The sequence below is a fragment of the Monodelphis domestica genome, chromosome 3, assembly GCF_027887165.1.
Source record: "Monodelphis domestica isolate mMonDom1 chromosome 3, mMonDom1.pri, whole genome shotgun sequence".
In the NCBI taxonomy this organism is placed as follows: domain Eukaryota; kingdom Metazoa; phylum Chordata; class Mammalia; order Didelphimorphia; family Didelphidae; genus Monodelphis; species Monodelphis domestica.
Genome location: NC_077229.1, coordinates 33,114,191 through 33,132,003, shown reverse-complemented (window position 1 = coordinate 33,132,003; position 17,813 = coordinate 33,114,191). Strand labels below are relative to the sequence as shown.

General features: G+C 39.5%; 1 protein-coding gene across 2 annotated transcripts in view; it reads left to right on the top strand.

Moving 5' to 3' along the window:
- SUDS3 (SDS3 homolog, SIN3A corepressor complex component) overlaps nt 1-17,813 on the top strand; it is a 50,818-nt gene that overhangs the window by 16,667 nt on the left and 16,338 nt on the right. For both annotated transcript variants that reach the window (XM_056821661.1, XM_001362838.4), the window contains exons 5-10: nt 3,953-3,972; nt 5,479-5,635; nt 12,905-13,000; nt 15,128-15,189; nt 15,365-15,386; nt 16,934-17,039. In XM_056821661.1, coding sequence (XP_056677639.1) covers nt 3,953-3,972; nt 5,479-5,635; nt 12,905-13,000; nt 15,128-15,189; nt 15,365-15,386; nt 16,934-17,039 — 463 coding nt within the window. The remainder of the gene's footprint in view (nt 1-3,952; nt 3,973-5,478; nt 5,636-12,904; nt 13,001-15,127; nt 15,190-15,364; nt 15,387-16,933; nt 17,040-17,813) is intronic.

Sequence of the window (17,813 nt, the reverse complement as noted above, 5' to 3'; positions counted from 1 at the left end):
TTTGTGCTGGACACTGTGCCAAGCCCTTTTACAATTGTAATCATTTGATCCTCACAACAACCTTTGGAGGTAAGTGCTATTATTATCCTCATTTTTCAATTGAGGAAACTGAGGCAAACAAGTGACTTGCTCACACTTACTCAGCTGTCACACAAATGTATCTGAGGCCTGATTTGAACATGGTGCTCTGTTTACTTTGACACTACTGATTTGCCCCATCATTCAAAATGGAACTCAAGTATACTTGCCAACTTAGGACCATTGGGAGAGGCAGTGTCAGGGATCATGAATAAGAACTTCTACTGGTCCATCTCCTTTACAGAAGCCAAAAGGCAGCTTTTTAGACTGAGAATCTTAGAGGAGGTCCTTGTTATTGGGCTGTTCCCTTTGCCCAAGAGGTTTTCTCCAGGGTTTTCTGGCTGATATCAGCATATGTGGTATGACTGTGTAGTCATAGGCCCTGAAATGTAATTGACATTTAAAGTCATTCTAGGGCAAGGATGGGGAACCTTTTAGAGTTGGAGTGCCAGGCCCTGCCCCTGGCACTCCCCCCATCCCCCCAGAGACCTTGTGCCACCCCCAACAGGTGACAAGGGCTCCCTGCTCTGCCCCCCCCCTCTTATCCCACACAGAGGAGGGAGAAAGCTCTCTCATTGGGGTGGGTGCAGTGAGGAATGACTTTAGCAAGTGTAGAGACAGGGATGGGTGTGGCCCAAACTCTCTGCTCCCCTCCAGCTCTGCCACCTGTGAGCTGCCCACCTTACCACCACCACACCACACTCCACCCCTGCACTCCCATTGGGCTGCTGGGCAGAGGGGTCGGGGATATGAAAAAATGTAGTTAGGCAGGGTGTGAGTGGAGGGGGGTGGGGGGGGGGGTACAGGGACGGACAACCTTATGCCCACAGAGAGTGCTCTACATGCCATCTTTGGCATCATCACTGTCCTAGGGCCTATTTCTGGGATTAGAATTACTCCTTTCCTTGCCTGGGAGACTGTGCTTGCTCTTTTGAGGTTCTCTTTCAGCTGTTCCAAGTACACTTCCCTAGGCTTCCCATGTTTTCTAAGATGGAGAAGTTTTCTAAGTATCAGGAGAAGCAGGAAGGTGCCTACTTGGTCTGTTGTATAACAATTCATTCAGCAGAGTGTGTATAATATTTCTTTGTGTCACCCTGTGGAGGAAGCAAGGAACAAGAACTCATGGCCTCAGCCCTCTAATTGGAGAGATCAGATATTCAGAAATACAAAGTTAAATAAATATAAGAGTTGGGTAATACTATATTAGTAGAAAAGTTGTTGGAGACAGTGTGTGCCAGATGAATGAACCAGATAGCATTGGAAGTTTTTAGGAAGCAAAGTTCCCTCTGGACATAGGAAGTACTCAGTGAATAGTTTAGTTTATCCTCTCTTAGCATTTTTTGAAGTCTTATTGGGTACCTTCTTGGCCAGTAGTGAACATAGTGAAAGACTGGGAAAACTGTGACTACCTCTATTAGCCCATTTGGGATCCTGGTACAAGTCACAGAACCACTTTTTCCTTTAATTTTTCTATTCTTAAAATGAGATTGATGATAATTATACCTTTAGTACTTCCTAGGAATATTGTGAGGGCTCCTGAGAATTGATGTATAGTACTTTAAATTTCCTAAAGGCACTATATGAATACAGAGGAACCCTAAAGCTGTTTTGCTTTTCTTATTTCCATTTTCCCAAAATCCTTTTCCTGTAAATAAACAATTTTTTTTTGTTTCCAAGTGATAATACCATGTATTGCAAGAGCTGGTATAACTCAGTCATTAGATGAATCCTTAAAACTCATGTCCTTTCCTCATTGACCCCTCTTTTAATAGTAAAAACAAATAAGACCCAAACAAAACAAAGTACTAATTATCAGTTTGATGTGTAAGAATTTCTAGAAATACATCTGGACTTTATAGCAATTTGACAGTTCATCTTGGTGTCATGATGGTGAGGCTGATGGGATAATGGAACTGATTCCCAGGTTTTAATGGAATTTAGAGATCTCATAGTCCAGATTGAGAAACCAAGGCCTAAAGTCCCACAGGTCATCAAATCAGAAGATGGCTACAAAATAAGATCCTTACTTTATAGGGGGGAAACTGGCTCATCTTGTGAATGCATTTGAAAGAGTCATCAAGGAGCTCTAGGTTTGAACCCAGGTCATCCAACTCCACATCCAGGGCTGGCAGTGAGGTAGAGGAGTGGAGAGAACACTAGGCCTGGAGTCCAGAAGACCTAAATTCAAACCTGGCCTCAGACCCCTTTCTAGCTATGTGACCCTGGGCAAAGCACTTAATTGCTGTCTGCCTCAGTTTTATCAACTGTAAAATGAGAATAAAAGCACCTACCTTATAGGATGGTTGTGAGAATCAAATGAGACAATATTTGTTAATATGCTTAGCACATAAGCACACATAATAAAAGTTTATTTTCTTCTTTTCTACTTCCCTAGATCACATCTTTTTTGTTAGAGAGAAGCTCATCTGCTCCTTTCCCACTCCCCTTTCCATGCTTAAACTCACTCATACTTCCTTGGCCTGTTGTCCTCTAGACCTCAATGGACCAAGACCTTAGATTGAAATTGCCACATGAAAAGAAACTAGAGGCCCTTAGGTCTTTTCAGCCTATGAAGACCAAGGCTGGGAGGGAATTGAGCCAAAGGGTTAGGTATTGGAAGTGACTGTTGATTGTCTGGGTATATTATAGACCCCTTTGGCTGGCAGTCTGGTGAAGCCTATGGATTCTTCAGTGTGAGGATTTATTTTTCATTTACTATATTAATTTCTGTGTCAGGGCTTTAGACTAGATAAGGCTTCTTCCCATCTACTGCTTTTTATATTTTCTTTGTTCTTAAGAATTCCAAGGAATGCTTTCCTTTTAACAAAATTTGGCTAATAGAAAAAGGAGACAGTGATTCTCTTCCTGCCTGTGACATCCATCATTTATGGTATAGGGAAGGGTTGAGAGTTTAAAAAATTACCTCCTAATTAGCTATGTACCAATTAGAGAAGTTGTGGGATGTTCAAGGGAGGGCTGAATAATGAACACCTAAAACTATTTTTAGATCTGCCTGGAGAGTTTTCGGGTCTTAGGTCATCACTGACCTTTCATCTATTGGCTATAATGCTAGCCTAACCAGTAAATTGGTACTCTTACCCAAAATCCAGTCTCTTGAGATAATTTATTCATACATTGGAAGTGTGTTTTTCTATGGATAAAAATTCAGAAAATTACAGTGAGTAAAGCAATTATATTGAAATACAGATATTTAAAAAAAAATTTTTTTTAAGTTTTTTTAAGGTTAAGAACCCTTGATCTATTCCAATCCCTTCATTTTACAGATGAGGAATCTAGGCCCAGAGAGGTTACATGATCGGATCATAGAGGTATTAAAAAACAGAAATAGGATTCAAGCCTAGACCCTCTGGCTCCAAATCTGATGCACTCTCTACATGACCATGCTGGTACATGTTAGTCTGAGTGCACACATACCTCATTCCCATGGAGCCCAAAACCTAGGAGCTGCTGTGCTGAGGGGCCAGGTCTCCACTTTCTATTTCTCCTTACTTGGTAGGTGATGATTATTGACCCTCCTTCCTTTTCTGGTCTTAAGTGGGCAGCTTGGTCACATTCTTTCTGAGTCCATCTTGGATAAATAAAGGTTTAAATTTCAGGAGAATGTGTCTGTCCTAATAGTTATTGATCTTGGTCCATACTGATCTAGAAAGATCCATTCAGAACAATATCCCTCCTAGGTGGAAGTACATTTTCTTGTATCTCTCCCTGTCCCGTGCATATGTTTGTGATTTTGAGAGTTGGTTTTTGTAATCATGCTTTCAAAAAGCAGTTAACTCTTATAAATGATTGCTAATGTTGCACTGGAAAGGTGACAGAACTGAGCATATCTAATTGTATGCTTTATCTCTTTCAGAACTTTTCCTCCAGCTGGAAGTAAGTACCATTGACCTGCTAGAAATGTAGTTTCACTTTGTGACCAGCATTTTGTTCTTCTAAATCAGGTGCCTCCTCTTTTCAGAATTTTCTAGGAAGTTTTGCTCCCCACTCTGGTTATCATAGGGTCATGGAATGAGAGTTCACATACTGAGTTTTCATCCTTGCCATGATGGGACTGTTGAGTGAGTGTTTGGTGTCACTTTAGTAGTTCTACCTTTTTGTTCCTGGCTGTTGGTTTTTGCTTATCATCAAAATGGATTGAGAGTCGTTCTCTTGTTTTAATTACCTAATTTTAAGGACAGTTGGAATATACTTTGAATTGCAGTGTGCTTTGAATTGTAATGGACTGTCATTCAGATACATTGGTTCTCCATCTTACCTTGCTTTTAAATTAGTTCTTTGGGTAGGCTCAGAGCTGAAGTGCTGTGGGCCATTTGGACAGAGTGCTGCCTTTAATTTCTTTTCACCCTCTGTGTTAGGTATATAAGCTGCTTTTGGGATGGGTGCTCAAGGTTTTGGCATTGGCATATTGGTTGTGGTGTGAGTGTCTAGCCCTGTCTCATGTGAAGAATAAGGGGTTTGTTATCATTGGGAGTAAAATCTTGTTCCTGGATTGTTAATTCTCTTCCTTTACACAATTGGGAAAGGAGTTTATAGATGCTGAGATTTTAAATCCAATGTCATTTCTGTTTCATTATATCTTTTTTTTTTTTTGTGGACCCTTACTTGGGAACATTAGTAACAATTCTTAAGATGGAAGAGTAAGGGTAAGGGCTGGGGAAACAGGGTTATATGACTTGCCCAGCTAGGGAGTGTCTGAGGCCAGCATTGAGCCCAGGTCTTTCTGACTCCATGTCTGGTGCTCTATCCATTCTGGTGCCACCTAACCATTATATTTTAAATTTTTTAATTCCATTATATTTTACATTTATTTTATCAAATCACAAAATGAAACTTGGCTTTCTTTCATTGTTGATTTTTTAAATAAATTTTAATATAAATAATCACTTTTCTTTTTTAAAAAATTGTCCATATTTTTAAAATATTCTAAACTTGGGAATCATGAACAAAAACATTCAAATACATGAACTAAAAACTGCAATTTAATACCTTTTTTAAGAGAGCAAAAGCATGCTATGTGTTCCTTGGCATTTTTTTTTTCACTGACTTCTCTAATGTCTTGAGTCATTTATTTCCTATTCACTGGTAAAATCCAATGAGGCTGTGGTAGCTGATTAAAGGAAAATATGCAGTCAGAGATCTGTTTCCAAAAGTGTGTGATATGAGTTTAAGCAAAAGTTGAGTGTGCCCCATTCCTCTTTTTAACTGGCAGACCTGTGGGTGGCATGTGGTTGGCTATTGAGGCTGGTACAACATGGATGCCACCAGTCGGGGAGAAACAGGAGTAGAGGGCCAACACTATCAGTGAGAGCCAACTTTGAACTGGAACATTGGTGGTTGCTGCCTTCCTCTCATCCTATGCTCCTCTTTTACTTTCCCTAGACAGAACAGGTGGAGAGGAATTACATTAAGGAGAAGAAGGCTGCTGTGAAGGAGTTTGAGGATAAGAAGGTGGAGCTAAAGGAGAACCTGATTGCAGAACTGGAGGAGAAGAAGAAAATGATTGAAAATGAGAAGCTAACTATGGAGCTGACAGGAGGTATCTAGATTGGAAGCCATATGAGATCCTCCTGGGCTAGGAGGAGTCTAATCCACTCTCTACTTCATTACCTTTTTTCCTTGGATTCTCTTCCCTGTGACATTTCACCTCCAGAATTATTGGATTGAATCTGTCCAGGAGAATTTTCTGTGCTTCCTTAGCTGTTCTGTTGGTTTCTCTTCTTTGTCTTGGGTAGAGTATTGCTTTGGGGATTAAGAGACCCTGACTTTCAATCCTGTTTTTCCTACCCAACCTTTGTGACCTTGGGGAAATGACTTGCCTTCTGTGGGCTTCAGTGCCTTCCTCTATAAAATGAGGGAATTGCTCTAGAATCAGGAATTCCTAACTTTTTTTGTGTCACAGATTTGTTTGGTCTGTGGAGCACTGCTCAGAATAATATTTAAGTATATAATGCATATAGAGTTATTAAGGAAAAAACAGTTATATTGACAATTATCAAAATGTTGTGAGGTTTTCTCTCAAAAACAAGTTCTAAGATCTCAGTTTTAGAATCTTAGGCTGGATGATCCAGCTCTAAATCATGGAATTCATTGACTCAAATGCCTTAGACATATTAGTTCATGGCCTTGGGAAAGCCTCTCTTTTAATATTGACTGTAGTGTTGGAAGTCCATTTTCCTTATGGCCCAAATGGGAGTTGATATCATGGAAAGAGCATCAAATTGGGTGTTAGAAGGTCTTAGTTTTCACATCTTTAAAATGAGGATCTTGGACTAAATGTTCTCTAAGGTCCCTTTCATCCCTAGGTATCTATGACTTCTTAGTCTGTAGACTAGAATAGGTCCCCTTTTGCCCATGGCTTTTTTCATGAGTTGGGGGGGAGGAGGAATATATATAATATACATACATACATATATATATATATATATTATATATATTAATATATATATATATATATATATATATATATATATATATATATATATATATATATGCATAAATGAAGTGCTGTTCCAGCAGAAGAAGCAAAAGAAAGCTGAATGTTTCCTGTGGAGGTGGCAAAGTTAAATTGGCCTCAGATCAGCTCCCTACCTCTGTCTTCTAGGATTTATTAATCTACATATGGGAACTCAGCAGGATGTAGGCAAGTTTAAATGAGAGGCAATAAGGGCTGACTCCTGTCTGTTGCCATATGTAGACTGATGAGTCCTTAGAATGAGACAGGGCGGGAGCTGGCTAGAAGTTAGTTTATTGGAACTTGTTTGTTTCACTTTGTGAGCCCTATAAGAAAAGTTGTGAATGGACTTTGGGGTCTGGCTTGAGTAAAGTGATAAGCTTTTGTCTTTAGCCATCCTTTCGCAGTCCTGTCCAGAATGTTTGAATGAAGGCTTTGTTATTTTTCAGTAGCTTCATCTGGAGCCACACCATTTCTCAACTGCTTTCTTTGTGACTGACTTTGAAACTAAAAGGAGTAATTGAGAGCTTTATACCCACTGGGCACTCCAATGCAAGGCCTCTACTGTACTGCATCCGTGAATTGTCATCTGTTACACAAACTTTTGATTCCTATCTTGATTCTACCCACAGAAATATTCGAGGCAGAGGGTGGTTGGGCTTCTTAGAAAAATTGGTTTTGTGATGGATTCCTTAGTGAAGGGTTTTGCAAAAGAAATGACTTTTGTAAATGCCTTTCAGAGATTCCACAATAATATTTCTTGTGTGTGGATAGGCTGGAAGAGAGAGCTTTGAACAGCAGTACCTTATTTTGTACTTGCTAGAATGTTTTTTTAATTAGACTGATAACTGTGTTGGCCCTATCTGTTACCCAGTTTCCCTGCCTGTTTCTCAACTTGCACCATTTTCTTTGCTTGTGGTTAAGGCTGGCACTGATACATTATCGCTCTCTGCTCTTCCCACCAGATGTTCATGTGATTTCATTAGGCAAGTGGGAAATAGAGCCAGCTCATAGACTCTCCCCTTCCATCTGCAGAAAAGAGGATTATCGTCTTACCTGTGATTTGGCAACAGGATTGTTGAAGTGAGAGATGCATTGTCAGGCCAGGCAGTTGCTACAGTTCCTGCCAGAATCCAAACTGGGTCATGGGGCATCTTCAGTGACTAAGAGGATGAGTCCAAATGGAAACAAAAGACAACTGGAGGGGCATCATTTTTTACTCAATAAAATAGATTACAGAGGCACATTTGAATCCAGGCAGGGGTACTAAAAGTACCAATTTCTTTCCTCAAGCCATTTGGTACCCTTGGTGTAGAAGGCACTGCCAAGGTAATAACTGATTGTCACAAATAAAGGTACTGGGGCTGGAAGGATAATTAGCCTTTCCACAGATGGTGCTGCTATGGTATTGAATTAAAGGCCTGATTGCATGCCTGTAATTGAGTGACTTGTCTCACCTTTATGGACCAGTGCCATCCCAGTTCTTCTGCTGAGATCTGTCCAGAAGAGAGATTTCCTAAAAAGAAGTCCTTTGCTTGAGAAAATGAAGAACTTTCTCCCACCCCCACCCCCACCCTCCAGAAGTAACTAGCATTGGAGCTGATTATTAGACTGATGGCTTAGGTGACATACTCTTTTGAAAGCTAAATCACCTGGGCATGACCTATCTCTTAGGATTCAGCCTTGATTACTTGATCCACTTATATAGCCTTGACATTTGTAGCACAAACCATGTTGACCTCCAGGCTTCCTACCTTAAGGACTTTGGCAAGTTCTGCAAATTATGATGGAAATGTACAAAGGTACACTTGATGCTGTACAAGAAGAAGTGACTTGATTTGAAAGAGGCTCTAGCTCTCCGGATAACCTGGAAACAGGGATACTGAAGCAAACAGTGAAAACTAGATATGTCTTCTAGTTTTTAAACCATCTTTTGTGCTCCATAGTTATTTGGCTTTCAGTTGTCAGCCATATTCTGTTGCTTTTGAGATAAATTATCTTGACTCTTTCATCACACAGTTCCCTATATAAATTCCTTTTATCTACATGATATTACAAAGCTAAGATTTTGGGGCTTTTGTTGGGTGCTTTCAGGAAAATTACCATTATCTCCATTTTACAGATGAGGGAACTGGACCTCAGAGAAGTTAAGACAAGGTCACACCCCTTGGTTGGTGGTAGATTTGAACCCAGGTCTTCCTATCAGGCCATTTATTGTTGCTCCCCTGCCTCCTTTATATTGCTCTCTATTCACTAGAAAGCACTTGGTTTATGTGTTTGCATTGATCCTCACAATTAGAGACTATTGGGAAAACCAGGGTCACACAGCCATGCCCCAGGCTCCAGCCTTGATCCCAAATCCAGTACTGAATTTCCCTAAACTGATATTGGTTTCCTGCTGTACTGGCCCAGGGGCTGGTGTAACGCACTGACCTAAGGAGAAGCCATGTTGTTCTGTTGTAGACCCTTGAAGAATAAATAGCCAGATACACAAATAGGCAAAGAGATGGGCTATTTGCTGTTAAGGAAGTTATATTCTGATAGCATCAACAGAATAAATGGACAGAGAGTTGTTTTCATGTAAACAAGGGACCATAGTGAAGAGGATTCTGTGTCTAGCCAAATACTTAAGCTCTATAGGCATAAGGAGAAAGGGAGACGGAGAGAGAAGGGGGAAAGAGAGGAAGAGGAAGAGGGAAAAGGGAGAGGGAAGGGAGGAAGGAGTGGGCATAAGATCATAGATTTAGATCTAGAAGAAATTGTGGGGTCCATCTAGTCCAGTGATGGTAAACCTTTTAGAGACTACTTGCTGTGCTTGGCCCCCCAGACTAAGTGCTGTGCTCCCACTGCCATCCCTCCCTACCCTCCCCCCTTACCATTGAACTGCTAGGCAGAAGAGCAGGTCAAGTGAAAAAATGTGTTCATTTATTCAGGGTTAAAGAGAGAGGAGAGTGGCCCGAGTACCTGTACCCCCCTCCAGCTCTGCCACCTGTGACCTGCCTACCTTATCCCAGACTGGGGAGGAAGCGCTTCCATTAGATTGCTGGGCAGAGGTCAAGTGAAGTAATGACCTCAAGATTAGGGTTGGAAACAAATTTAGGGTTAGGGTTAGAAATGAATTTGTGGTTAAGGTTAGAAATGAATTTAGGATTAGGGTTGGGGGTGGGGAGTGGCCCAAGTATGTACTCTGTGCTCCCCTCCAGCTCTGCTGCCTGCCTTATCCCCAGACAGAGGAGAAAGCATTCCCATTGGGCTGTTGGACAGAGGGATGGGGGGTGGGGGGAGCAGTTCCACCAAGTCCCTCTGCCTTTCTAGTAAGGAACTCTGGCCGGTGATGGGCATGTGCCCACAGAGAGGTCTCTGCATGCCTTTTTGGCATGTGTGTCACCATCACAGATCTAGTCTAACCCCCTTGTTTTACAAATGTGGGCCCAGAGAAAGGAAGCAGATTATCTTGTGCCCAGGGTCACAGAACTAATGACAAGAATGAGTACTCAGGCCTTCTAGCACCAAGGCCAGCACCCTTTTCACCTTATGTTTTTACCTGATGATAATGTGTCTCATGGACTAGGAAGAACATGCTCAGGAGCAAAACTGGGGAATGAGGACTGAATTTCAGAAGGGAATACGAAGGAGATTCCCTTGTGGATTGAAATTTGATGTAGGAAGGGAACAAAAAAACTGGATTCCTAGTAATCTCAGCTATGCAGCCTTTCTTCATTTTGTTATACTGGTGTGGGATTTTAAAGCATTCAAAAATTTTGGTTTAAAGTTGCCAAAGTAGGCCCAGTTTATCTCACTGTCACTCAGCCTCATCAATTGTCTTCCACATTCAATTCAACAAACATTAATTGCAGTGGTAAGTGCATCTACAGAATATGGGGTGCTGACAGTACAAAGACAAAATCACATAGCCCATGACCTCAGGAAATCTCCATTGTAGTAGAGGACATGTCCATACCTAGAGATGAGAGCAAAGTGACGTTGGGAAAGGAAGCCAAAAACATTAACCACTGAGGGCATCAGCAAATGTCTCAGGTGGAAGGAACACTTAGATTAAGTGGGGAAGGAAGGCTGGGAGAGGAGGATAGATGTTCTAGACAAGGGAGGTAGTAAGTGCAAAGGCAGAGAGGTATGAGATAGATTGTAGTTTGGGGAAATATTGGATGTTCAGTTAAGCTACAACAAAGAGTGCAACCTGGAAGTATAGTTTTATGTCAGATTGTAGGAAACTTGAAATGGCAAACTAAAGAATTTATATTCTAATATTATTTGTTTGTTTGTTACCCTTACCTTCTGCTTTAGAATCAATGCTATGTATTGGTTTCAAGGCAGAAGAGTGGTAACGGCTAGGCAATGTTAAGATAGATTGGAGGGGGAAGAGATAGGCAAATCAACAAGCAGGTTATTGCAATAATTAGGAGGACTTGTATCATGTACCAGGACCGCCAGGGTGGTAGTGATGTCAAAGGAGAGAAGGCAAACTATACAAAATGATGAGCAAGAATGACATGAAGTTGACTCCTTGCTTGAGATCCTGGGAAGATGATGCTAGATGGTGCCTTCTATAATAACAGTGGGAGGCAGGATAAAGGGAATATTTGGGGGAAGACATGAGTTCTGTAAAATGTGATTGGTATCATTTATGGCAGTTATAAAGTTTCCAAAATATTTGGGAAAGCAATCATGTGTAGGTTATCTTAACAGTGTGTTCTTTCTTTTCTTTATTTCCTCCCATCTAAGTCTTCATTGACCTTAATTACCAAATAGCCACTTGTCAGAAAGAAGACCTTTCAGAACCCAATTCAAACTGATTCTTTCTGCTTTCCAAGACACATATATTATGGCTCTTTCTTAGGAGACCCTTTGATATCTTCATGGAAAGAACATGGTGCCATTCTTCTCAATCCTTTTAACAGTCTCCGTTTTTTGTGGATCTTATACAGTGCTTTATTTTCCAGGCCAACAAGTATTCATAATGTTCAGGCCATGTAGAAAATGTTAAAGAGCATATAATTTCTACTTGAGTCTTAAACTTGCAGCTTCTGGCAAGAGACACTTTTGCGGAGTTACAGAGTAGCTGAAAAACTGATGCCACATTGTAAAAATTTATAGTCAAGGGATTGCAATTGGAGTTATTTGGCCCATAGCCCACTTAGTTTAATTGTCTGAAAGTGCATGATCTCTTCCAAAAGGAGTTCTTTTCCCCTAGTTATTTCTTATCTTTTCTGAGTGCTGTTTTATAAGCTATGTTTGAATATTTGTTGCTTATTTTCCGGTCTCTCCCTGTACCCAGAGACAAGGGCCAACAGCTTTATTCCCATCATCCTTGTGCATGCAGAGATGCACTTTGCCCAAGTCCTATCTTCTAACAGTTTTCAGCTATGTAAATGTCCTTTGACATTGTATGGCATTGTAGTTATTAAATAATCTAGGATCTGCCTTTACTTTAGCAGAATGAACCTTTATGGATAAATTTTCATTCCAACAAGCCATCATTTCTGCTTTGCCTCTAGTGTTTTGTTTGAATAATAATGGGCTGGCTTTATTGAGGAATCAAGTTTGACTTTTTCACAGGGAGTAGCATTTTCGGTGTTCAAGAAATAAATGGTTGTAAAAATAAAAGAAACAAATCCTGAATGTATTAATGTAATAAAATATGGTATAAAAGCCACATTATTATTTAATGGCCAGTGACTGTTAAGAGCAGTTTGTAAACCAGCTTCTAGGATCCATTTGTACATTGTGAGGGTGAATAGCCAAATCCCCGAGTTCATTGGTACAAAGGGATGGCCAATGCTATGGTAAGAAATAAAATTAGGACTCTTGACCTTATTTTTCCATAAGTTTCTTTTAGTTACTTGAATAGTGATAGAGAGGAAAAAAAAACCCTATTTTAACTAGCCACATGGGTGGTCTCAACCTGGCCACCATAGCAGCTCCCTCAGCACCATCACCTGAGATAAAGAAAACTTCCTGGATCGTTACTTTTTAACCTCTCCTTTCACATCCTGTTCAAGTTCAGAATCATATCTGGGATCTAGTGTGTAGGAGTGATACAAACTTACTCAGACTCACATAGACTCATGCAGACTCAGGCCAGCTGTGTTGCCCAGAAAGGGAGAAGGGGAGAACTTTTTTTCACATGCTATAATGTAAGAGAAGGCCTCGCTTTAAATTTCATAGGCATAGGTGTGCCAAAATCTGTAATGGATATAGAGTTTAGAATCAATCTATTCATAAATAATCCTAATACAGTCCTGGTTTGAAGACTTTATAAACTTAGCCTTTCCTAACTGTGATCACTTTTATGCAGTAGCATGACAACTTTATTCCTTCCATATTTTCTTTTAGATTCCATGGAAGTGAAGCCCATCATGACAAGAAAATTGAGGCGGAGGCCAAATGATCCAGTTCCAATTCCAGATAAGAGGCGGAAACCTGCCCCTGATATCCTTGTTCACATAGGGAATACATTACTTTCTTTAGAAATTTTTTTACTGGAGTGCAGATGGAAGCATATGATTTATCACTTGTTTATTTGGGTGTTTGCTTTAGGGTTTTGGTTTTATAAGATTATTTACTTACAAAAATGAATAATATGGAAATATGTTTCATGTGATAATGCAGATCAAATAGCTTACCAGCCCAGGGGGTGGAGGAGGGAGAGGGAGACAATTTGGATTGTATAATTTTGGAAAACTCATGTGGGAATTTGCTATAAAATAAAGATCAAAAACAATTTCAAAGAAAAGAAATTTTCTTATTGGGATCAGGTTAGAGCACCATGCCAGAAAAAAAGTGGGAAAGGTGGGAGAGTATAATGGAACAAAAACTGGAATGATCATTGGGGGGAACTTAGGTTAAACCAGGTTAAGAGAACTTGGGTTCAAATGTGGCCTCATGTACTTCCTAGCCCTGGGACCCTGGGCATGTCACTTACCTCTATTTATCTAGCCCTTGCCTTTCTGTCTTAGAGTTGTTATTAAGAGAGAAAGTAAGGGTTTTTGTTTTCTTTTTTTAAAGAAAGAAAGAAAAGAAAAGAAATGTTCTATATTAAATCCTTATCTTATGTCATCTGAGAGTATGTCCATTTGCTCTATAGGGAATGTTAGTACTTAATTTTTTTGAAGAATCTATCTTTTTTATCTATTTTATCTATATATTTTTGAAGAATAGATTTAAAGCAGAATCCATTAATCAAGAATTGGCTGTTTGTGTCTTTAATTTTTTCTAAATTATCTGTTTTTGACTTTGTGTCATGGGCTGTTTCGGCAGTCTGCTGAAGCCTGTGGACCCTAAAAATCATGTTTTTAAATGCATAAGGTAAAACACATAAGATTATTATAGCTAAAATTTATATAATGCTTTAAGGTTTGAAAAATGGTATAGACATTATCTCATTTTGATTTTCACATCAATGCTATAAGGGAGGTGTCATTAAACCCATTTAACAGATAAAGAAAATGAGTCTCAGGGTCATATAGTTATTGTCTGAGGCACAATTCAAACCTTCCTGATCCCCAAGTTTAGTCTAGTACTCTATTCATTACATCTTCTATTTTGACTGGGTAGTTCAGACATTTCTTGCATAGAAGCAGTACCAGATGATGTTTTGAGGTCTCTTTTAGCTGTTTATAATTCTCTGCTGCTAGAGCAAATAGACTTCTAGATATGAAGGTTCTCTGACTTCAGGAAAATGGCACTTTGAGGTTTGAAAATGTATTATTATCATGAAGTTTTGCCTTGTCTCCTCTATATGTAATTATAGTCTTGCTGGGAAAGCTCCTGATGTGCAGGGCAGTCAGGTAGTGCCTAGAGTGATGTCAGGGGTAGTCCTCAGTCTCATGGAAGCCTGTGTAATTAATTATTCAACAGCAGCAGCAAAAACTTTTATACTTCATGGGACAGTGGTTTGAAGTTAGAGAAATAGAATGTATCAAATTCTGTTTTGAATTTAATTCTACTTGGGTGGATTATACTATGAGGTTATTGTCTTGATCAACTCTTTACCTATTGCCCTGTTACAAGATAGCATCAATCCTAAGTATTTTTAGTTTATTCTACCCCTTTGTGATCAAAAAACTAAATGGTTATTTCCTTTATTACTTGTCATAGCCAGATCCTTAAAAGGTGAATGATTGAAGCTGATGTGTTTCCATGGTTTACTTGGTCCTCAAGGCCTTTATGATGGAAAAAGATGGGAGAGTGTAATGGAACAAAGACTGGAATGGATATTGGGGGAACCTAGGTTCATATCCCAGCTCTGTGACTTATTATCTATGTGACCTTGGGCAAGTTCCCTCCTCTCCCTGGGCTTCTGTTCTCTCATCTTAAAAAAATAGTTGGGAAGATGAGATGATCTTGGCCATTTCTTTTAGCTTTAAGTCTGTGGTTTTCTAGCCTTTGATTGTAGCACAGCACTTTACATGTAGTAGAAACTTAAATTAATTAGGAAATAAAAAATGTTCAAATGGTCAGTTCTGATCAGAAAGTTATACTTTAAACATCTTGACTAGATTTCTGTGCTTCTTTGGGAAGCACACCACCTATATTTTTTTCTTTAATTCTCAATACCCCAGCTGAACTATTTATTAACAGATGAACAAATCATGGAGGACCTCAGGACGTTAAATAAGGTAATAACACTCTTCAGTCTCTTGAAAGATTCTAGTGTTCAGCCTTGAGAAAAAAAGGCTTATTTCACTTGGTTAATGCCCCAGATTGTATCAGAGTATACCTCAAGTTGATGCCCCAAATTATATTTGAGTAGATTTTTACTGAGATTAATCTTTTTTGTTGTTCTTCCTACAGCTTAAATCACCCAAGAGACCAGGTAAGTGCTTATTGTGTTTGTATTATCTCTTGATTCTCTTGTAAAAACATATAAATACTTGTTAAGGAGCCATTGTAGAATTGTCCTATTTGATTTGGCAGCTATGCAGCACAGTGGTTAGAGGGCCAGGCCTGGACTCAGTAAGATTAATGTTCCTGAGTTCAAATCTGGCATCAGACATTTACTAGTTGTGTGACCCTGGGCAAGTCAAGTCAGCTAATTCTTTTTACCTCCGTTTCCTTGTGTAAAATGAGTTGGAGAATGAAATAGCAAACAACTCCAGTATCTTCACCCAAGAAAACTCTTAAGTAGGGTTAAAAAGAGTTAGACAGGACTGGGAAAAAACTCATTTGGTTAATTTATTTTTCAGAAATAACTTCTCAGTCTGCCCAAAGGCAGACACTATGAGAACCAAGAGGCGACATTAAGCTGTTCCTCCTTTCTCAACTACGATTTTATAGCTGTTTTAACTCCAACTTGCTTATCTTTGGAATTTGAATTTATTCTAAAAGAAATCTGAGCAGTGAGTGGGAAAAGACTCCTCACTCTATAAGTGGCAGACATAAAATCAAGTTCCAATCACCAGGCCTATTTGTCTGGTGTGACCAGCCTAGCAGTACAAACTTTGGGGAGTTTAATAGTGAATGTAATTGCCTTTGCTGGTGTTGGTGTTCTGGCCCTTGGTTGTTGTCTTGTAAAGAATTCTCTTGCTTCAGAGAGCCAACTGTAATCACAGATGTATTCAGAGAGGTGATTCTGAAGGGCCCTTTCATCTCAATTCTAGGTTAATCAAGTTTATTTTAAAATCAAGTGATGTCTACCCATTTGGGTGGAAGAAGTAAGATTCTTTTTTTCCTCTGAAAGATTTTCTTTCTGGTGGGTTGCCATTCCTCACATAATATCCCTGAAAACCCCCATTGTTGGGGGTCAGGGTGAGGACAGTCCTGTGTGAGTCACTATAGATTGTATTTTAGACCACTTGAGGACTTGCTGCTTGCTGCTACTTTAGCTGGGCCCTTCACATTCAGTGTCTGTGGGAATGAGCTCTTCCCAGTCATGTGGATTTTCTGGAATACCATGTTCATCTAAATATAGTTACTCCCAATTCAGATGCTAGTTCTGAAATTAGATTCCATTTGAAAGGTGCGCACACGCACGCACACGTACTTGCAAGTGTAGGTATCTATAAAAATAGAATTACTGTATTAAATATATTTACCAGAAAAGGTTTTTTGAGAACATTTTTCACATCGTATTCATTTTTGTCATCACTGCTTTCTTTGTCTTCTTCATTTTCATTTTCTTCATAAGACTGTTAATTACAGACTTCACTCAGCCAGATTTGGGAGTGGAGGGCTAGTTCAGTCTTCATTTGAACCAGTATGGTAATTTCTTTGCTTTATTTCAAAGGGTTGTTCTTTTATCTTATGTGATATTCTCTTGTAATTTTTTTTTGTTATTAAATGCTCTTCATTTAAGCATGTGATCCTGTGACCTATACAATGATTTTGAATGTTTTTTTTGTTTGTTTGTTGTTTTTTTTTTAGCATCTCCCTCTTCTCCAGAGCATCTCCCTTCTACACCCGCAGAGTCTCCTGCCCAACGGTTTGAAGCTCGGATAGAAGATGGCAAACTCTACTATGATAAAAGATGGTGGGTGGTAGTTAAAACCAAATCAAACCAAAAAAAGCTCGTTATTCTTTAAAGTGGGAGATCTCAAAGGGAATCATGGGCAGGGGAGGAGAGAGGAAGAAAAAGGGGAATTGGTAGATTGTTTTACATATTACTTTGGATCGTTGGCTATGTCCATGCTTCATCTTATTTGGTAATATTGAACAACCCTTGATAGATGGAACTACCTTTAAATGTATACTGTAAACTTAGGAGCTATGTTATAGATAGTCATTATTATACTACTTAAAAATTTAATAGTTTCAGATAAATATGTTTTCCTAAGACCAGAGGTCATCAATTTATGTTTTTATAGGATGCCCATTGCCAGGACAAAACATCATTAATTGGTAGCAAGAAAACATGATATTGAGCAAAACAATGAAGAGAGCAGTAAATCTCATTGAAGCAGAGTCATAAATGGCATTAGATTGAATCACATTCTAATGGGATTTGGTTGGTAGTAGACTCTCGGGTAACCAAGAATGACGATTGTCTTTGTGCATTATGCACAAAGACACTTGTGCCTGAAAGAGATTTAAGTGGAAGAGTCGGTGCACAGAGACAGTCCCACTCTCTCGGCATTGGAAGCCTGGGTCCAGTGGCACAAAAGGTCGTTACACCTGGAGACTTCCTCAGCAGCATTGGATGGCCATGTTGTCTTTTGTGCTCCAACACGCCCTAAGCACTCCATAGTGCTTTGCTGCGTTGCCCTCTCAGCCGTTGAAACTTCTTGTTGGTTTCTTCCATCTGTTC